Source organism: Solenopsis invicta, chromosome 15, assembly GCF_016802725.1.
Source record: "Solenopsis invicta isolate M01_SB chromosome 15, UNIL_Sinv_3.0, whole genome shotgun sequence".
Classification (NCBI taxonomy): domain Eukaryota; kingdom Metazoa; phylum Arthropoda; class Insecta; order Hymenoptera; family Formicidae; genus Solenopsis; species Solenopsis invicta.
In genome coordinates this window covers 5,237,176-5,260,782 of record NC_052678.1, presented here as the reverse complement: position 1 = coordinate 5,260,782, position 23,607 = coordinate 5,237,176, and the positions used below count along the sequence as shown (strand labels likewise).

Sequence of the window (23,607 nt, the reverse complement as noted above, 5' to 3'; positions counted from 1 at the left end):
GGCCGTGTTAATTATATAAAATGCACAGTTACGGATACGGCGAACATTTATTGCAAGCCTGGCCTCGATTAGTTACGATTTTTCTCGGAGTCGATTCAAATCGATGCAAGACGCGGATATCGGCCACCATTGGTCGTGTTTATCGCACTATCCGCTAATCTACGCGAGAGACAGTTTAAAGCTCGGAGATTCTTTGTCCTCTCACAGATTACAGTCGATTTCGCGGAATTATGAAAATCGCGAGATCCCTATCGCGAGGACGCGACACATCGTCGAGATAGTACGACGCGATATATAAAACAACGTACACCTGATTCAGTCTGTTAGGTTCAACGATGCGAGGCGATTGGCTTCGATCCATGAAATGTCAGCTGACTATCGCTTTTCTAACAGAGCGACTGGTGTACAGTCGCGTCGATCGAGATGCTATAAGAGACATAATGTCAAGGCAACCGCGCCATTGTACGTGGCAGCGAGAAAAAGAAACGATGAATCGTCAGAACGATGACGTACGTGCGATCCCCTCGGTCGATCGTAGATCAATTTGAAACTTGTACCAACTGTCTATACACGTCTAGTTTCCGCGTAAGAAAAACATGCGTCTCGTTATTAGGATAGTTAATCAATATTTATGCGGGCTGCAAGTGGAACTCAAAGACTACAAAGCATTAAGCGTTATAATACTGAAAGGAAGGAAAAAAATTGTGGCAAGAATAATCTCACATTAAAATGACACATTTGTAACGCTAAGTCGATAGAGCACGCGAGCAAAGAAGTATGTATAGAGAATGCTATTTTTGGACGAGCAGCCCTAGTTCTTGCGTTGACAAATATCCAACTAAAACTTAATTGATTATGACAATGTGAATATACAGGATAATTCCTAAGTGAAAAAATTTAAGGAAATATTCCTTGGCTTATTTTATGAAGAAAGATAGATTATGTAGATATATGTTGCAAAATAATTTGTTTTCAATGGGATGTCGAAGTTGAAAATTAAGAAATATAAACATTTCGAAAATCTAGAAAATCCTTAGAAATATTTTAATCAAATTTGGTGTGCTTATACGTAGTATTAAGAGTTTTAGGTCAACATTTAAAATGTTGAACTCTTGAAAAACAAAACTGGCATACCGATCCTTAATTTATTTATAATAAAGAACTTAATATATTTACGTATATAAGCGCCCCTGGTGGATCTAAGAATGTGTTATTGACGCTAGAAATTGGATCTTAATATTAAAATATATGTAAGCTAAATTTGATTAAAATATCTCTAAATTTTCTAAATTTAAAAAATTTTTCTTCTATCAACTTCAACACTTTGTATTTTGAAAACAAAACACTTTAGGATATATGTTTAGAATCTTTTTTTAAAAAATGAGCCAAGGATATGCTCTTAAATTTTTTTACATTTATTTAGGAATCTTTTTCTATCTTTAAATCGTTTAGAGAAATAATGATTAAACGTGTAATAAATTTTTGAAGAAATTTCGCATTGCCGATGTATCGTTTACATTATTTCTTGCCTTCGTACCGGGCAAATGGGCGATTCGTAGTGGCAATGAGCACGTTTCAATTTTGCTAATTAACCGTGATGAGACTTTCTAGATCCGGGGGCACGTCAAGGATACTGACACTTCGCAGGCCGCATTATCCCATCAGCGGCATTAAGCTCTCTATTCGTCGGCCCAATTTAACCGAAATTCGGCTGTCTGATCATCCGTAATTTTTTCGAAAGTATGCCGCGCAGTCAGTAGTAGTATTTTACCTGACGCGTCGCTGTCGGTGAATTAATGCCGCGGCAAAAAAAGATGTGCCTCGCAGATAGAGCTATTAGTTCTTCTATAGGTTGCTAAAACGTACGAGCTGTACGTCTCTTCGAAAAGAGAGACGAAAAGAAAAAAGAAAAAAAGAAAAGTTTAAAAACTCTCGTCTGTACCGTCCAAGTCCTGTAATCGCAACGAAAACAGCGAGCGGTTCCCGACGTGCAAAGTCGATATTGAACCTATACCTTTCGTGGTATCGGAATATTCAGACAGTGATGTCATTACGTATTCACGATAAGAGCACATTCTCGGTCGCTTGCATATTTACTTTTCAAGTCAAAACCTTCCACGTCAACTGATCGGTAAATTTGTGATTTTTTATTAACGACGTCTCTACTCCAGAGATCTATTATTCGATAAGTCTCGAAGGTTCGTGTTCTCGCCGTATATTTAGCGCTAAACACGGTCATGTTTGAATTTTTTGCTCGATCAACATGGAGAACAAGTTCAATGTAAATATTGCGGTGACAATAAGCGATAAGTATGCAAACGGTAAAATTCTTCGAAGTTTGGAACTAATAATAATCTCGGAGATTATTATATATTCTTATCCGACAAAGGAAAATGTTAAACGTGTTTTCTTTTACTCATCTTCAAAGCTTGTAGTTTTAAAGATGATAAATCCGTATTTGACGTTGCGAAGCGTTGGTTTTGTATCATGCTTACCGACTTGTAATTCATTTATTGGCAATTAACAAAATTGAAAAAAAATTCTATGGTGTCACGTGGCTATTATAAGCACATGACTTTTATAATTAATTTCAGAATAGTCTCCAAAGGTATAGATCGATGAGTTCAACATTGACATTATTTTTTTTTTTTTTTTTAATTGCAGATGTGCCTCTGTCTTAAATGCCTTACACAACTTGAACGCAAGCACTTGAAAAGAATCAACAGAGGGAGCAGTTCGGACATGAAGAAGCGGCATCGAGCGACGGTTTACACCGTGACGAGGACGAAAAAGATGGCGCAACGTAATGCCGACGTTACATAAAAGCGTAAACGAGTTTAAAGATTCCCTCGCGCCGCCCGGCTCTCGAAGTCAAACCGAGAATTTGCTCTGCCATCATTTCGATCAGTCGTTACTTCGTTTACCGCGCCTAACTCGAACCTCATCCCGTCGATCACATCCGAGACCGATCGGCCCTCCTGCCCCCCGCCTTTCAAGATCGATCGATTACATATTACAGGCGGGGCTCACCAACTGGACGCCGGTATTGTTCGTCTATAATGAATATTAATTGAAATAGACCAACTAATGAGAGGTCGGCGACGCGCGTAATTGGTTTAATTACTGTTACGCTTCTGCCGCCGGCGATAAAGCAAAAATGAACGGAGCACGTAATTGTTATTTTTAGATTGTGATGAACTGACAGATATCACATAAAATAGTTCGCATGTCTCCTCGAGAAATGGATGTAAATGAAAATTGCCATTTTTCTAATAAATATAATATTGGTTTTACAAATACATTATTATTCGACAATAATTTATCTCAAGTTACTAATAAAATTTAATATAAATATTAGTTGGCGAAATGTATTTTATTCTAGTTCAATTTTATATTAATTTTAAGTAAAACAAAATTACATAAACAATCGTTGTTCCTTCTGCATGTTCGCATCATAAAACGTTTAACAAAAACATGCGTAAAGATAATGTCGAGTGTTAACTACAGTGAAATAATGACCGTATGGCATAACGCATTTTATGGACATCTCATTTCGTACACTGAAAAAGAAAAGTTGTTAACTTGACTAAATTTTTCGACTTGATTAAATTCCTTCAGTTCAAGTACTTATGTACTTAACTTACTTAAATACATAAAATACTTGAACGTCAGTTTAAATATTTTATATATTCAACTTACTTCAGATACAAAAATACTTAAACTGAAGAAATTTAGTCGAGTTGAAAAATTTAGTCAAGTTAACAACACATTTCTCTTGATATATTTTAAACGGACGGAGTTAAGTATGAGAAGAGTACGATTCCTCGCGCGTGAACGTGCGTACGCTACATGTGTTTACGCACATGTGTATGCACCGCCGTTCGCGGTATCCGTGCGTGCAAGTATTCATGTGGAACGCGCACACAAGAGCAAGAACATCTAAGATCCTATCGCCCAATGCTCCGAGCGCGATATGACCACCGCCTATCGCTACCGGTCTTACTACCAGTCCGACCACCATTCTCGATCATCGTTTTACCATTCAACGGGGGATTTATCTCGATCGTTGTCGATAGCTAAACCGCGCGCACCTGTCTTGTACCGCGGATGATTGCCGAAGCTAAAATAATAATCTCTGCATCCGCAATGCCGCTGCTAATCTCTGTATATAGTTTGCAATAGAAAAAGTATAATATGTAAACATACGCGTCATTACGCAAATTATTCCGTATAATTCCAAACGTGCCAAAAAGAAAGAAGTTATCTCTCACCTTCTGAAGCTTATCGTGAATATATCTGTATTATTAATGTGTTACGCTATTATTAACTTGTTATAATTTCTCTAAAGCATTCCTATTCGTCAATAAATAATGCGACACACACTGGACCATAACATTCGTACGTCACCATGAATTACCCATGACATCCAGCGACATGATACGGCTGTTCCCATTCCCTGTAATAGCTCGATCGTTTTATCATTCAACTAGGATTTATCTCGGACAGCGAAACACGCCTCTAGCTTGCACCCGGTTTCTGATAAGAATAATTTATTACGATAACGTCCGTGTGTGCGACCTGTTTGTCGCGCGTCGGGCTTGGCATGCGCGCGGATTTGCTTGCCCGTAATACGTCTTGTCCATTTATCCTCCAATCAGTCGCGAAAGGCTGCATCATTATTATCCGAATGAGCGGGTGTCGTTCGCACGTGGGCGTCTAACGACGCCGTTATTCAATAGTCGGTTAATCCGCGTAATCGAATAACGCTTAATCACAGCGTGTCGCTAATTATAGTGTTTACCGTACGTAGTACCCTCGGCAAATATCAACCAGATCGTAATCAGGTGCGATAGTCAACAAACACATCGTAGTCGCGAACAAAATTACGCGTTTCGCAGCTGCTGCGTCTCGTGAAGAAAAAAAAAATTCCACTTGCATTCATCGCAAATTGATTCGCGCATCGTCGCACCTATTTAAATTAATGATTTTTCCCATTCGAGCGTTATAATCGAAAAATTAAATACGCCACGGAAATGGCCCGCTCATTGAAATCATCAATTTTACAAAACGATTTTTAAATGCCTACGCGTAGAACATGTATATGATAAAAGGCAGGAACGACGTTTATAATTGATGATGTTCGGTTACACGGTATGTCGAGCGTAAAAGCGAGATCCTTCTGGGGCAACAGGATGACACACCGATCGAACCTTTCTCATTCGGTCGCCCCCTCCCCCTGCCCCCCTTTCACCAACTGCCGCCGAACGTTTCTCGCTTTAAGAAACAAAAAGATTACGTCGGACCGTTAATACAGTTACGTATTATCTAGATTGCTACCCGTCGGCTTCCGCCGGCCAAGAAACAGCATGAGTAATTAATCAAAGACAATCAAACTCTGGGAGCGTCGACTTAAGCCGACTCCCAACGGGACGGCCCCGCTATCCGCCATCTCGCCTCCGTTTAAAACCGGGAAAGAAACGGTGATGGCTCCGCGCGCGCGTTGCAGTTGCCCGCTGCTCACCCGGATGTGAATTTACACGAAAAGCTCCGCGGCGACTTTCTCCGCGGGACGCGAGATCCAGGCGCTTTTTAACGACTGGAATTAACGCCCACCTGTTAATTCGCGCGAGTATACCGTCGCACGACATTGTACGGCGCTTAATGCCAGAGCTCGTTCGCCCACAGATCGTCTAATTATTCACTGACGCGGACAAATGAAGACCCCCGGCGTTGTCGCATGACAGTTTTGTGTTAACACAATTAAAACGTTGTAAAACTCGGGCTCGTCGCTGCGCGTAACTGTATAACCGGCGTTCTTTGCTTAACGGATTTGTAACCAATAAATATTCTAATTTTTCAAATCTCCGCGCTAATAGAAATAAAAAATAAAAATACGAATTGCAACTGTATAGCAAAATAATAAACTAACTGTGAATCATATGATTTTAAATTCATTATTAATTGACTAAACGCATTATTGTGTGTTAATAAATTATAAAAAATTCGATGAAAGAGCACAAGTATATTAATTAGCATTGATAGATATACCAACATTTTCCCTAAAGGTTCTAAATTATTCGTTCGGGGACAAATAATTTTATTTGCCTGGCGAAATTGTCCGCAATCACGTCGATCAATTTTGCCAGCTGTCTAACTTTGTTCAGACTCGCGAAATGCGCTGTCGAACACGATCGGATTTGGCACCGGCGCGGCGCGGCGGTGGCGGCGATTACATGCGGCCGAGTGTTCGCGGTGCGTATATGGCGCTCACGCACGATTGGAATTTTCCGATAGCCAAGCCACGACCGAGCAACGGCGAGTTATGACCGCGGACGCGAGCAGAGCCGCTGGAAGTCGAGGGAAGGGCGGGGGCAAAAGCGTCGGCCAGCGTTACCAACGATCTCTCCAACATCCGTTCTGCGTTACATCGCCACCGCGGGAGATCGCCGGCGGAGTTTACTGGAAAACAATGGAACGTCGATGCCGGGACTTTCCGAATGGATGTATCATCGGCCACTGACCACTCTCTCGGCCGCATCGCCGGCCGTGCCGTGCGCTCGCGAACGACATCAAGAATCGCAGGGGAACTTCGTCTCGGCGGGGAATGTCACGTGCCCGCGGATACATCTTCACGAGCGAGACCTCCGTTTTTACGCATGACGACGTAAAGTGGGTCCAGTGACGGAGGTTTCCAACCCGACGCGCCTCGTGGTGTTATTTTCTAACTCGGAATCAGTGTATTATTCACTGCAAGACAGTGAACAGCCTGATTTCAGTGGTATATTTATAGTTATATCAATGCACTGCTTTTCAGTGATGATACACTGACTCCGATCAGTGAGAGTACCTCCCTCTTAAGCGGAATCACCGGATGACAGTGAACAATTACTGATGATCACATTTAGAAGTATAGTATTGTAAATCAGTAAGATTTGACTGATTCAGATTTAGAGAGTACCTAATCTGTTACTCATACCCGACTGTTTGATATGAAAAATGTAATGATTCAATTTCTTTTTAATATCTATGACATATGGAATTTATAATAAATCTCATTAGGCTTGTAATAAAGGATAATACCATCAAAAGCAATCCTCATTCGTCAGGTAATTTACGATTCCCGAAGAAAGTGTGTCTCGATCGAGAAATCATTTCGCAGATTTGCGTGTTGTATCGCTTAGGAGTGCCGAACTCCGTGCAATCTCTGTTATTAATGTTCGAGAGAGTATCGAGCCCCGAAGAAAGAGAGAGAGAGAAATATTCCCGCGTGTACACGAATGCTTTCACGACGGTTACTTTTTAATAAGCCGCAATCGAATTTACGTAATCCGCGCGAGCGCGAGCGCTTTACAAAACGTTTGTCAGTTTATTTTCCTTACGGGACGCGTAACACCCATTAGGTGCGAAAGGATTAACGCCGCGGCCGACTGGCTTTCCAACGGCGTAAATCACGGAATCCGGGAAGGCGATTTCGCGCGAGTCGAGCGGAGAGAGATTCGCCAAGCTCGACGAGGTATCGGTCACGACGACGGGCGAAGCGATACGCGAGAGGCCAGCCAGATGCGTAAGCGCGGGATAAAAATATTTCCTACCGAGCCACACGCCGGCCGGTTAGCCGCGCGCGATCACGACGACCGCGGTGACGCAGGCCCGCAGGCGAGGACTACGGGTTGCGACCCCAATCGTATTCGGATCCCACTTTGCGCAGGTGTGCGTGATCATTAATCCAGAAATGGAAGTGAACGTTGAGAGTTACGAACAACGCGAACCGAGTACTAGTCGCGCGGCGTCGCGTTTCTTTCCCTTCTTTCGCCGCGTGTCGTTTCCGCCGCGTCGATCGCTTCTTTCCTCTCTTTTCTTTTTACCTCCGATAAAAAAAAGGCGTGGCGCGCACAGTTACTTGCGCGAACGATTTCGCGGTTTGAACTATCGAGCGTGCTCGCCGATGCTCGAGCAACATGAGCGCCGAAGCAAATTCTTTTTTTTTTGCTGGCGGTTCGTCTCGTTTGCCGAGGCGATTACAGGCGTTTTAAGACTATTTCAGCGGACTTCTCTCTTTCTCTCTCTCTTTTTTTTTCTTCACTCGCGCGCTGCAGCTCCGCTTGTAGCCGCTAACAAGACTATAGCCCGCTCCATGTTGCTTTTTAATTGGGGAATCGCCGGTGAACGCATCGACCTTGAGATCTCAAGGCGAATCGAACATCTGTCTACGCACTTGGATTATTATTTTGTATCGCGTAATTGCGACAGAGAGCGCGAATCAGGGTAATTTCTCGGAGAGGTTCACGGCCGATCGTTCTGTCCAACACAATACATATGTGTAACATTTCTTTTTCTTTAATGGGTATTTTATTAAAAATTAAAATTGAGAATAATTGAACGAAGGAAAACTTGGACGCTAATCTACAACAAGTGTTCAGCTAGAAAAAGAATGAATTATTGCACGTTGCATTTGATTTCACTCATCAAAATTCTTGAATTCTCATTTCAGTTTCTTATAAGATCGCTCTTTTTTGTGAGTAGCATTACCTTTCTTTGAATTTTAATACTTATGAACAAGTGAAAGTACAGTACTACCGTATGGCGATTTCTGTATTCTATAACAAGAAATAGAAAGTAATCGATGTGTAGCATGTGCTAGTCAATTTTACAAAACCGATAATAAAAGCAAATGCATTGTGAAATACGTAAATATAAAGAATGCCAAATTTTGAATCTGGATGAGAAAAATTTCGCCACGTGAACACATTTAACTCTCACTACATCAATGTTTAAACGCATAATAACGATTAAATTTTAATATTTATAATTATGATATATTTATAATAATGATTAAAGTTCAATATTTTACAAAATGTAATTCAAGGAGACCAAGACGCAGAGGAAACTGCAAACGTTTGAACGCTCGAGACAAATTCGTAATTTATTCGCGAGTGCTACCTCGCGCAATAGTAAGGACGTGGAATTATCCATAGTTCACTCCTTAAACGTACGCACACGCCGATACGTGGCGTACAAAGCCGCCTATTGCGCGCGTGGATTTTCCATAGAATGGTCGATCGACGATGGGCTCGTCCGCGCTATGCGGTATACAGAAAAAATTCCACATAATTAACCCATAAAGCAGCGCAATCGCCGGGGATCTCTCTATGGTTTATCCATAAGCGAGCGGCGAGGCCACTCTGCGAGTCGCGGTGTTTTCTGCGCGTGCTGCACATGCACCTGTGTGCCGGCGCGCCGCCGCACCTGTACGCGGCTATACGTAAAAGCGGAATTATACGGCTCGTTTCTAAATGGCTTCTCAATGGCTCCAAAATGAACGAAAAATGAAGAGAAGCTAATCTAGATCTAGCTCAATTTTAGACCTCAATAAAAAAATATCTACGTTGAAAATTAATAATAGATTTTAATCGAGAGAAATCGATGAATTCTATCGAAATTGCAGTAGATCGATTATTGATTCAGTTTCTGACGATACTCGATTGAACGAAAATTTATTTGTTTGCCAGTTCAAATTTATGCCGAGCGATCTCTAAAAGGGAATCGTAAACACGACTTAAGACAGGCAACATGCGTGCGCGTAGACGCACACGCAGCCGGGCGAAGCGACAGCCAGATGGGTAGTTTCGTTTGCGTGCAGTTCATAATGTAGAATTCCGCTGTCTCGTGGACGGTTCGTAGAATTTTAAACGCGTCTGCCTCGAACGACAAGCAAGTGTGCTCCTTCGCATTTAGAAATTAATCGGCGAGCGAACGTTAATCAGAAGAAACGTTGGACGTTCAGTCACGAGCGAATCTTAATCGGGAAAGCGGGAATTACTCAGGTCATCAAAAATCGAGGTCTTTCCACCTTCCTGTGTTACGAGCACGCGGAATCTCTTCATAGAACTATAGCAACTGAAGCGTGCAGCCGGCTCGATCGAAGAACACGAATTCATCGCCTACGTTCTCCGACGCATTCTACACGTGTCGCGGAAACGGCAATCACGACGCAGCCGTGAACGAGAGCGCAGTTCGAAGCGTTCGTACGGACGCAAGTCCGTGAACAAGTGCAAATGCATTTTTTTTTTTTGTTCGGGCTGCGCCTGCAGGGCCCGTGTGTAGCACGATCGTGTTACTGTCGCAAGATTCGATTTAAATTCCAGCCGTGTATGTACGTAGACGGCCGCATATATAAATTTAGTCTACTCACCGGTAGATACGCAGAGCAGCGGCGGCGGCGGCGGCGTGGGCGTCGTCGAGGGCGACGGTACTCTTCTTGCGATGGCGTTAATTATCACCGCCGGAGGTGCCTTGTACTGTGGCACCTGCAGCACCACAGGAGTTTTCACGGACAGGTCCACTGGTTCCAGCTGCACCGGCGGTCCCGCCGCCTGCAACGAAAGGAAACGTGCTCGTCAGTTGGTTGGCAACTACCATTAACAGAAGCGTTTCTACCCACTGGGCGTAGTACCCGAGATCTATCAGCCTTTCAGCTGTATACAAGAATGTTTGCAAGCCGCGAAGAGGAATTTGCTGATTCCGAAATGTCAAGGAAGCGCGCTACTAAATTAACGAACGTTTAATTGAAATGAAAATGTGTCGTATTATTTGAATTATTTATCAGTAAGCTTTATAAATCATGACAATAAATATATTATTATGTATAATGTATTATGAATAAAATATATAAAGTAATAAAATTCTATTTGGAAAGCTATTGAATAACGCAAAGGCATTTTGCGATAATTTTCAAATACGAACTCGTAGGAGTATTCCTCAATTTACCGCGAAATTGTTATAGTAACTTGCAGCTGTTAAGTCCTTGCGTAATAATATTTAATGTAAAGGTGCGTATTTCAACGTGATTGCGCGTTTAGGATCAACGGAGATCTCGAAAGATCTCCGCCGCGACTCGAATCGTTCGCGTAGGTGTCCCTCTCCTCCTTCCAGATATTGAGGAAAGGTGCGAAGCAATCTCAAGACTCAACATTACACCGTCCCAAGTTAATTCACATGTATTTCGAGGCGTTGTATAGGCCGGCGTAAATGAATATTAGTATAATACCCCGTTTACACAACGTGATAATTTTGCGGATGTTACTAGGCACGGCGAGGAACTCGATTTGACGAGACGTGGATGTTGCGCAAGTACAATCTCACCCACGCAACGACACGCCGACTGTCATACCCGAGATTGTCGAGTTAATACACCGATGTCCCGTAAATAGTAATTTTTCAACAGTCGCGATATCGACGGGCGAAACGGACGGACAAAGGATTCTAGCCTCTGTACGTGACTTACTCAGCAGCGATTTCAATAGCCGATGCTGATAGCAGGCCAAAGTGCTTAAGCGCAATTAGCATAACTAGCGTCGGTAGTGACGTGGACTAATCACGACCAGTTCCCACGAGAGATTCGACTCGGCCTAAGCCTGTCGGTCGCTTGTATACCCCGCGCTATCTAATTTCCCTGTGACACACCTCCGAACGTCTAATGACCGACGGAATTAATAGTCAATCACGCGAAGGAACCAATTCTCACAGATTGCAATCGGGTTGGATGCGAACGTCATTGGTATCGAAAACGAGACGATTGACAGAAACGGTACTTTCGGCTATTAACGTCTGTCGATAGAGTGGATATGCAATGCAATGTGGAGCAAAAATTTTATCAATTACGAGATATGTCGATTTAGTATTCATTAAAAATTCGATTTATATATTTATATAAAATAAATTAACGGAAAAATAAAGAGCAATTTTGTAAATTTCTCAAAATCTTATTAAAATACAAATAAAAAAAAAGAAAATTATAAAAATAAAGAAGAAAAATTATTAGGAAGAAATAGAAAGAAAAAAGATAATGGGGAATAATTGCATGAAGCAGTTAGCGTAAAAAGTTATTCTTCCGCTCCGTACCCCGTATTCGCGGAAAATAACGCAATTATTGTACACAGCTACGTTTGTCATCAACACTAACTAAATATTCGTAGTGCGAGGCGATGCAACACGACGCCTAACTGTATCAAAAGAGGATCGTTTTGTACCGGCCGTGATCGATCGCTGCGTTCGTGTCGATATCGGATTTCCGAAACAATCGTGCAGAAGATCGGATTTACAGCACGGCGACCGGTTTCGCGCGCGATTGTTTCCCCGACAACAACCTCTCTCGATGAAACGTGGGAATGCTCGTGCACACATCGACAATGAAAAGCTCGCCTCTCTTCTGTCCGCGCCGTATACCCGTCATAGGATCAAACAAATGGTTCGTGTCGTGAAACACGATACGACGCTAATAGCGCAACTTCGACCGGCCGGCGGTTACACCGGCGGTGAGTGTAACTGTAACACCACGGCGCGATTAACAAATTACACGTAACACATCCGCGCGCACACAAAATGACTCTCCGTTGCGCTCCGCGCAATAATTTATAACGGAGTTTACCGCGCTTTTAGCGGAGCTATTTCAAATCACTGTAAAACTGTGCAACCAGCAAGAAAATATTGGCGCGAACGAAAGGTTTTACAATTCATCGTCGCGGAATCGTACAGTAAAACAGGAATGTAAATAATCCTGTTTCCTCGATAATTCATTGCTTTCTATTTTCAATACTTTCGCGGACAGCTAAATAACACTTGAAATAATGAAACACCATATAAAAGAAAATAATGTACAACTGAAATGAAAAATGGAAACATTTTAATTTAAATAATTTTAAATCAAAGTTTCGTTGTATGTACGTATCGAAAAATTGTTAAAGTCACGCAGTTTTAAAATAATTTACGAGTCTTTTTCCCTTCTTCCTCATGTACGTTTTATGTATTTTGCAATCTATTAAAGAGTCAAACTTATCTGTGTGAAAATACTCCACCTTTCCGTGACACGGTCTTCAATGGTACACTCGCACGTCTTAATATTTCGAAACGCCGATGGCAAGCGTTTAATAAAATATACCGCGTTGTAAATGACGAAATAAAGTACGCGCCCAGCAGCGAATACAAGTCACACACGCTCGTCGGCTTCTTGTGACACACCGAAATCGCAGGCTCTGTCGATTCCGAAGGCGGGGGCATTCGGCACGCAAAACACGGCCCCCGTCCGTCCGTCGTCGCGGAGTTCTGGTTTCTGGAAACCGCGATACGTGCGCTTGTTATTCATGAGCCGCGAGATGAGGCAGCGACGAGCGCGTATTTTTCGGGCGGGCAGTAAAAGCCACGACGCGATTATGCGTGTCACGCAGGCTGGGAACGTACGGAGCGAACGACGACGCGGCGCGGCGGGATCGCCTTTACGACGCGGCGAATCTAATTAAATCTAACGTACGAACGCGGCAATAATCCGCCGTAAAACGCGATATCCGTCGGGCAATAAATAATTATAAACTAATAAACTTTAACGAGAGGGAATGCGCGGAAGGGCAGAGCAGAGAAAGAGAGAGAGAGAGAGAGAGAGAGAGAGAGAGCTCAGCCACCTGACGCGCGCGAAAAAGGACGAAACGAATGCGATCGGCAGCCCCCCTCCGACGGATGAAATCAAACGACGCATTAAATCGTCGATGACTAATGAAAGACCGGGTAAACTGCTCTTAATGATTCCAATCGGCGTACCGCGAAAGACGTGTATACAGTTTATTACACGCGTATGCGTACGTACGCTAACGTTTAAATACGTGCATGAACGTAATGCAGACGGGCGGTGCTCGTACCTATGCATTACGTATGTTCTCACAGTAGCGGCCAGTAATGAGAGTGTAACGTTCATCAATCATTCGTTGAGCAATCCCCGATCAGGCGAGTCCCGGCGGAATTAATTTAATTACTACAAATGTTTCGGGATAAAAATGGTCCGCGATCGATGCCGCGTCGACGGCACGGCGCGCTCGTCTATCGTACCGTAAGCGGTTTCAAATCGATGCTCTCGTGGAATTTTCCGGTGCGGGTACACGGTGAAAAGCATTTCTGCATTTATCTTAAAATCGCTCCTCATTACTCTCAAGTAGGATTTTTAACGTATTCGAATGTTGGTTCAACATTGCGTGATTATGTTATTTAATTCTAAGACAAATGAATGAAATGTCTGTCAACAAATTGTAAATGTTATTTATTAAAGAAATGTGCCTCTACAATTTGTTTCCAAATTCTATTAAAGCGTTACACTTTTTGTGTCAATTCTTTTACTTACATAATTTTTGTGTTACTTTCTGGTGCGATTTATGTTAAATTCAATACAAATTTTCCAACCGTGTAATAGAAAAAAAAAGAGAATGTAGAAGAGAGAGAGAGAGAGGGAGAAGCGGAAGATATTAGATCATAATATAAAAATTATAATGTTTTAATGACCGCGAAGGAATCCATTCGATTGAACGTACTTAGACAAAAAGCAAGTATCGACAGTGATTAACGAATCAGACGTAATTTATATTTCATATTTAATACAATCTTGACTTATTCCTGAATTATTACTCTCTTTTTCTCTTTGAATTTCTAAGATTATATTTTCAGGTACAATCGATTAATCAACGTCTACCGCATTAGCTTTTTCACACATCCGCTTTTTATTATTCTTGCACCTTTGACAAATTATTCTGCATTCTCTATTTTGTCGCACCTTGTCGGACGTGTCTTTCAACGAATCAGATCACCGGCGACGTTAATCTCTTTCCGGTGCGTGCACACTCTCGCGCCCCATTAAATCGGAGTAATAAATTCTTGGCGGACAGCGACGTTAATTACGTCGTTTCTGTAACGCGTAATGGCGAAAAGCCTTATGCATCAAGGTGTGACGTTACGAAAGGATTATTCTAAATGTTAGCGTTTTCTTTGCCCGAGGTGGTGTGCGCGACGCCGCACCGCCGCCGCCGCGAATCTCTCGCTCTTCCTCGCGGGATCGGGAGCGTGTATACACACAGGCGGCTCGCCGCTATACACGGCTGTGTCTTTGAAATTATCGGCAAGATCTACCGTGACCGAAGTAACTGCGGAGTTATTACGGAGATAGGCCAATTACATATTATACACGGTTTCTTTTTATTGCGAGCGGCGCGGCGCGCCCCTTGCGCGCGTGAGATTAGGCCAAGTACGCGATGTAGACATTACCCGGAGATGGAGTGTTTATAGGGCGATTTTTGAATTAGTAGATTGTGATCCGCGTGCGCCGCGCGATCGTAGCGTCGACGCCGTTCTTGCTCCGTTCCGTTTCTTGCGCGCCGCGCACTGCACGGGATTTTGCAACTCGCCGAGGGAACGACAATTAAATCGTATACGTATCGAGCCGAGCGTGAACAAAAGCGCGAGGTTTTTGCGCCCGTAAACCAGCAAACGCAACTCCCGAGCGAGCTTCATTAAGTTCTCCTGCAAACAATGGATTCAGCTTCAGAAGGCATTACGTTTTAGAGTGTTGACAAACATACCAAATGTTTAAATGTGCGCACGCTGCAACATCGGTTTCGTCTCATCGGACTATCTACGTTCGAAATAAGACATCATTTTTTATGAGGAAGTTTATTTCCTTGCCGCTCAGTCCTCGGTTTTGTTTTTAACCGTGCCCGTGAATTTTCCGCGTTCATATATCACGTGTCTCAGTTGCCGAACGGTCTTCGCGGCCAGTTCATTATCGTCTCGCGATTGCGCGCGGATAAATTCGCTCAGCCAGCACGCCCGCGGCTAATCGAGGCTGGCCAAATTATAACCGGCCGCGCGCAACCGGGTGCACCGACCTTTCGGAGCGCGACATTATACTTGTTTACCCGTCGCGCATCCGTGCATCCGCGGGCAGCCTCTACCGAAAGGTAGAACGAACGTCCCCTCTCGCACGCCCATATATTTTTCGCTTTATACACGTTCCCTTCACGTGCCATATACTTTTTGCTCGCGTCCGAGCTCCAACGAGCTTCCGTAGCTTTCGCGCAGCGTGGAATAACAACATTTTCGTCATTCGCGATTATCGCGCACTTAAAAGGAGAAAAAAAGGCCTCGCGTTTCCGTGTAACTCCGTAATTTCAACGAGCTAAGAAGAGTTTAAAGGAAAAAAGAAAAAAAAAATTGTTCCGTGTAACGCAAGGTGCACGCAGTTCGCCAAACGATCGTTCCAATTAAAGAGACTACAATGTGAACTCCGTAATTTCGACGAGCTAAGAAGAGAAAGAGAGAATTAAGAGATAAAAAAATAAAACCGTTTCGTGTAACGCAAGGTGCATGCGGTTCGCCAAACGATCGTTCCAATTAAAGAGGCTACAATGTGAACTCTGTAATTTTGGCGAGTTATCGCGTTCACCTGTTATCGAGGAGGAGGATACCGCGATTACGAAACCGTCAATCAACTGGGAGACGACGCGCCGCCGCGCCACTTCGACGGCTCAATTCGATTCGGTCCGGAGAAGGAATGGTTTATGATAGCGATTCGAGAGAGTCGGGGACCTTTATTTGGCAACGGCAGACCTCGTTAGTCGCGAATGCGGACGGATCGAATAGGCAGAAAAAGAGAAGATCATCCCGGGGAAGCGTTAATTTGAGACGCCGCGACTTGACATTTCCATCACGATCCGATCATTCACCATTTTTCTTCACCACGTTATCTCCCACCTCGCTTTTAATTCGCTCTCTCGCTCTCTTTTTACATTTGCGGAGAATCCTTTACCGATCCGACATAATCGAATTCAATTAGCGCGATCGTGGAACTTCGATGGTGGTCGTCGATCATGCGGTAAACTTGCACCTTAGGTAACAATACGTGCACATCATGGTACAATCGGATCGACCCACACAGTGGATTGCGTATTATCTCCCATGACTAAAGTTATCTCGCGAAAGATACATAATTTTCCCTCGGTCTGCACACTGCCTCGTTCGCGCTATTTATAGATATATTTAGAGATATATTTTAGTAGGAAATAGAGCAAGTAATATATTTACAGAGAGCCACCACACCCAACAGGAAGGAATATTGTAGGAAATTGATCTGAAAGCTTACCGATCTGCGTTTGAAAATATTGATTTTCTGAGAAATAAATTTGACAAAATGTTGAATGAACACGACCCATTGTGCAACAGTTTCAAATCTGTTCCTACAATAACTTACGTTGTTTCTTCGTTAAATTGTGTCGTCAAAGATATATTAAGTTACGTACATGTATTTTATATACATCAGTTGCAATAAAAGACCGAGTAAAAGACATATTTTAATTGTAATAAAAATGTAAATTCGAGCAGCCATTTCATTTGAATAAAAAAGTACCAAGTTAAAACTCCTCGTATATCTCACGGAGATCTCAAGAACGATAATAAACGCATAATTATCGCATCATTTAATTCAACTAATTACTCGAAAAGCGTAACGAATTGCAACGAGCGCTCCTCGCAAAGGCGCATCCGCCGCTCGTGTTTCTCGCGTCTACGAATGTTCTCGCCGACGAAAAGAATTCCGCGCACGTTTCACGGTGCGAGACACGCCCCGTGACATCATCGCGGCTCGCTGATGCCGAGTCCCATAAAGGCGAAGTGCAGCGGTAAGAAGAAGCGCAGCGAGAAGGAGGCGTGGGGCCGGACGAGGAAAGAAAGACGGACGAAGAGGAGCCGAGAGCGCTCGAGCGCATCAGTCGCGGGAAAGAATTCCGGACGATGTTACAGCTGATGCGAATTAAGCCGCGGCGGATTTATCATGCAGCAGCGGACACTCCCTGTTGTCTCCTCGACTTTGCGCCTCTGCCTGCCGGGGAATCTACCGGATTTACCACGGGGACGACCGCAAAAGTCAAAGCTCCAGAAAATCCGTGATCATAATACGAAGCTTATACGAAATGAAAAGAGCATTTTTACAGGCAAGTTTTATACCGTGTTAATAAGCGAAATAAAGAAGCCAGTTTTTCAAAAGCCTTAATTAAATCTTTTGAAGCTTAAATTGATATCGTTACATCAGTCTCACGACAAATTATTCAAATAAATATGATACACTGAAAAACAAGTTTCTTGTGTTCAAATCATTTTCTCGATTTGAATAAATATTAGCTGGTATAAAATAATTTATTTTTTTAAACTCGGGAAATACTTTTTTAATCAAGAAAATTATATTAAAATAAATATATTTACTTGAACATAAAAAATTGTTTTCAATGAAAAATGTTTATTTTAAGTCTTTCATTGAATTACTGCTTTATAAAAATATCTGTAAAAATATCTCTAAAAAAAGCCATGTTCTTTGATACATGGCAACATTAATTTCGGATCAAATTTAATTTTTATATCACGTAAACACATGCGCATCAGAATATTATGTAAAATTTGTGAAAAATTAGAAATACACGACCACTTAATAAAATAAAATATAAATTTATTACAATCTGCGATTGGATTAGAGATAGCCTTCCCTTTCAATCCGCCACTGACTGCAATATTCCTCCTCAACATGGGCGTATGCAAGAGAGAACGGAGGAGTGCTGCTTCCTGTCCCCTCTAAATTTTGCCAAGGAGAAAGAATTATGAAAATGAATATAGAACACTTTTGAGCCAACGCATGGGTCATGCTTTATTCTTTAGAGAGAATAAAAAATAATTGAGATAAAACTTATAAAAGAAATACAGGGAGACTATTTCGGTTCCTGAAAAAAGGTGAAAATTACAAAAATGAGCAAACAAATTCATTAGTTGTTGACCAATGAAGTTATAAATATTCTAGTAAATTTGCTCACTAATTTTCTCCTTGTTTTAAAAACCGTAATAGTCCCCCTGAAACTAGCAAAGATGTTAAAAAAATCTGAAACTTTCTTCTTAGCAACGAAATATGCCCTGCATATTTCCTTAATCCAATTATGCACAACGAACATCATTGCGAGGTCTTTTAGTACACTGCAAAAGGTGAAAATCTAATTGTTAACCATGTCAGAAAATCGCCTCAATAGACTATGCATGCCAAGTGTATAAAAGATGGCCCTCGCGGTAAAAAAAACGAAGTATTAAGAAAGTTCGCTGAAGATCCTCGAAAACTGGCATCACTAAAAGTATCTTAATAAATTTTGTATGGAGATAAATTTTTTTGGCCCTCCCCTGACTAAAATCTTGGGTACGCCAATGCTCCTCGAATCGCCCCATGCCTCTTCGATACTTTCCTTCCTGCTTCTGCTCTTTCTCCTTTCGTGTCGCCACTCACGGAATTCGCGGACTTATCGCGCTCCTCGTAAAGATGTCATTGATTATACGCGCCATTCGCGCGCTAAGATATTACGCGTAGTGTGAATATACCGTGCAATAAAGATGCCTTCGGATATTCGCATACGCGCGACGCACCGCAATGCAATTGCGGCATGTGTACTGGTGAAAGTATGACGCGGGAAAAGAATCGCAGCTAAATGTTTGATTAATTGCGCGAATTTTTGCTCGGCGAAAAAAGAAACTGTAACGATGCGAACGCTACACTATCAACAAGTCTGCAAGCGTTGCTTACACTCTTGCATCTTTGCTGTGCTTGTATCGTGAAATAATAACTGAATCTTTTACAATTCTTGCAGAGAAAGTAATCATTTTATATAGATTGTAATATGTACGTTGCTGCGCCACTAATAACATTGATGAATCGATTTAACTCGCGATGGTTTTGTTAATATTATAACAGCAAAATGTTGAAATTACAACGCAATACTAACATAAAGGCACACAACAGAGTGTTTGCAAGCAAGTTATCTCCACTCCATTTTTTCTGACTTTGCGGTATAAATCTCCGTGCGACGTAATCACCGGAGTGTTACCTTAATTTGTAAAAAAATTTACTCACCAACCGATACAATTCGGTTAACTTCGCCACTGTTCCAACATCGCATCTGACCATACTCGCGGTATTATCATTCACAACAGTTCGCGTACGATTTTATGCTTCACGACGATGATTCACCAGATTCGGCATTCCTGACACTTCTGAAATACACTGAGTGATTCGCGAAACGGAGGTAATTTCACACCGACACTGGTACATAACCTTTCCGACGGCGCGAGCGTCCGACGGAACGCAACTGGCGAAACTGAAATCGCAAAGGACGCACGGCCATACACATCGATTTTATGCTTCGCGATCGTCCGTTGTTCAAATTCAACATTCTTAACATTCCCAAAACTACACTGAGCACTTCGCGAGACAGAGACAACTTTACACTGACGCGGCGAAGACTAGAACCTAACCTTCGGTAAGGCGCGATTAGCGAGATCGATATCGCGAAGAGGACGAATCGACTTTAGGTTTCACGTATGCCTGATTTTATGCCTCGCGACGATCGATCTCTCGACACTCCTGGCACTCTTTGAAATACGTTCAGCGAATTGTAATTAGAGGCAACTTCACGCCAACACCGCGACGGTAGTACATAACCTTTCCGACGGCTCGCGAGCGTCCGACGGAACGCGACTGGCGAAACTGAAATCGCGAAGGACGGATTGATCCGCGACCATACACACCGATTTTATGCTTCACGATCGTCCGTCGTCAAATTTAACGTTCCTCACATGAAGCTACACCAACTGAGCGCCTCGCGAGACGGAGACAACTTCACACTGACGCGATGCTAGAACGACAACGCGCAATTAGCGACACCGATATGCGAACGGCCGACGGGACGACTTCGTGCTTCACGTTACGCGCCGACTTTACATCTCATCGCGTTCGTCCGTCGCCGAATTCGACACCCTCGACACTACCAGCACGAAACTCACGTCGAACAGGGAAAAATATGCGCGAAATGCGGGATGATACTTCCCCGCGACATCGATTCCGCGACGGTGGGCCGTTAACTGACCGACGCGCCGCTAGATCCCGTGACGTCATATCGATAATCATCATGGCCGTCCAAATTTGCGGGAAAACAAAACTGGTCGCATTGTCTTCGCATCGTTGTCCCGTACACCAATTAACGCTTCCATTTTGCATTACTCCGTAATCTACGACGGGCACGACACTTTCGAGTCAACTCGCGAGCCTCTCGATACGATAATTACTGTTTACGGCGATACGCGTACAAAGAAAATAAACACAGCTCGGTCCGCCGGCCGTGTTGGGGAAACTGAAAGGAGAAGGGCGTTCACAGGCGCGAGTCAGCATAATAAACACAGCGTGCGTTGCCAGTCCTATTTTATCTTATTTCAACGCTTGGAATCATTTGAGATCGATTGCGATCGATTGCTAATGTTTGTTTGACTCGTTTGACTCGACAGAGTGTCGTGCTCCTCGGATTTCCACAATCTCTGTTGCAGAGAGATTGAAATATGAAAGTGTGAATGCCATTATCGATAAAGAGGATACCATAAATTTCACAGATTGGCGCGCGGTATGCACGACAGTTAAATGACGAGCAGTTTAATGTAGGCAATAACACGAGAAATTATTGATCTTAATCTTATTTAATTAACAAATTAACTTCGTGATTTACTGGCAAGATCGGCGATAATACTGGATTATACTTAATCGTTTATGAGCCGAGATCGGATTGTGTGTCGATGCTCCTTACGCAACAGGAGTAACTTTTAATACGACTTTTAATATTGTAGCCTCTGGGTGTCATAAATTGAAATTCATTGTGATTTATGTTGAACTTGGTGTAACAAACTTCAGCGGCAACGGGCCGAATTAACCGGGATCATGTTACGATGATTTATAATTCGAAAATTGCGTATCCCCGAAACGTAGTCGCGCCGCAATTTATCGCGACTAACGATCGCGAGGGATACGCGAGAGTGCATTGCGGAGTTTCGAAGTCGATAAATAATCATCGAAAGAACGAGGCGTGCCCGGCGTATTCTCTTTTTTCTTTCTTTCAGACATCTCGCTCTGGATCCGCGTGGTTTTTCGCGCCGGGCACGTCACGCCGACGTATCTTCGCTCACACACGCGCGTCAGCCACGCTCGACGTGCATCTTGACGCTCAAAGATGTCATTGATTAAACGAGCAGGAAGCGCCGAACGAAATATTTCTACGCGAGTTCTCACCCACACGCGCGGGCAACGCATTATGACGCGCGGACGTATGAATAGGCATGTGGCTCTTGGACTCTCTTTTCTCGAGAGAGATGCGCCTGGGCGTGCACACGAGCTCTTTCATGCGCCGAAAGCCCTCTTGGCATACCAGATACGTCTATGAGGAGAAAGAGAGAGACGCAAAAAGGAGAATCGCTGTCTCTCGAGAAAGCGTATAACACGCGCTCGGAAAGAATATGGCAACAAAACGACGGTATGTGGGCTCTTTTGACGTTAACGTAATTAAATTCCTAATTTTTAATGGCGAATTATTAATATTATAACGAGGAGCAATGACAAAATTAAAATAAACGTAATACACTAATGAGGGAAAAATTATCAAATTTTAATAAATATAATATTTATTTAAATAGTATTAATACAATCTTTACTAAATGTAAATATACATTTATTTAGCACAAGAATCACTAATTCAAGTATCTTTTCTTATACAGCAAATATTTATGTGCCGTAAGTAAATGTTTCAGTAGTACTGTTCATATAAATATTTAATAAAATTTTGGAAATTTTTCTCTCAGTGTATTATTTATTTTCTTTGCATTCTTCGGAAGCTTTTCAGTGTACAATATATTCTATAATCGTTAAATTCTAAAATATATAAATTTCTATACGTATAACAATAATTATCATGCCGAAAGAATATTAGTAAAGAAAAGAAGAAAAACGCAAGTCGCGAAAATTGATATTTACTTTCAAAGTAGGCGACTCTGCAAGATGCATCACGGTCGATCGTATGCATGGTGATAGTCGCGAGACTCTCGTACCAGCGCCCGAGGTGGCGGCTTTTAGGGAAATGAGTCACGCACAGGGATATGCTTCATAAGCATAATGCACCTCGTGCACGAGAGAAATCGTCGATATGCTCGCGAACGATATGCTCGCGAAACGATCCGGCTACCGAGGTACGCGAGATTCCACCCCGCTGCCGGCAGACAGCGGACTTCATTACTCGGCGACTAATTATTGGTTCATTAACGATACACCGGTGGTTTATTGATGTTAACGAGCGTCGCGGCGAAAATATCGCTCGCCCTTTAATCACGACAGTTCGGTCGGCTGCGGAGAAAAGTAAAGCGCCGCGTGTCGTCCTCCATTATCCCCGTGCCATCCTCCTTTTTTCGCTCGCCTCTGGTTCGCAATCGAGTAAAAAAAAAACCGGTTCCGCGTCATTATCGTTTCAGAAACTTAACGCGCCCGATTCGATACGGCGAAATAGCCGGCAACTCGATAGGCGATACCTGACGCCCGATTTTCGATGATTATTCCGCTTGTCCGACACGTCGTCTACACTTCAGGTAATGCCGAGTGATCCTCCCATCGACGGTTTACATAATGCTACTTTGATGCGCACGATACATCGGAAGCAATTAAGATTTCATCGCGGCACCATCGACGCGGCACCATCAGGCACCTTATTCTTCTCCATAAAATCATTCATCTCTCTAAATCCTAAAACGTCTAGCATTTTTAATGATCGTTGATCGCAGATAATATAACTTTTTAACTGTAATGCGTTAACAATTTTTTTCGAAAGAAATGTCAGCAGTAGAAAAATTACGAGAGTTGTAATTAATTAAAATAATAGACAGTTTCTGGTTTCAGTTACTTACTCAGCG

General features: G+C 42.7%; 1 protein-coding gene across 3 annotated transcripts in view; it reads right to left on the bottom strand.

The window, feature by feature from the left end:
* The window catches only part of LOC105198843 (Krueppel-like factor 3), a 356,983-nt gene that overhangs the window by 177,090 nt on the left and 156,286 nt on the right, over nt 1-23,607 (bottom strand). For 2 of the 3 annotated variants that reach the window (XM_011165688.3, XM_039457953.1), the window contains one exon: nt 10,193-10,373. In XM_011165688.3, coding sequence (XP_011163990.2) covers nt 10,193-10,373 — 181 coding nt within the window. Of the gene's footprint in view, nt 1-10,192; nt 10,374-19,744; nt 22,855-23,607 lie in introns of those variants that run through there. The other variant, XM_026138708.2, reaches the window with a different exon arrangement.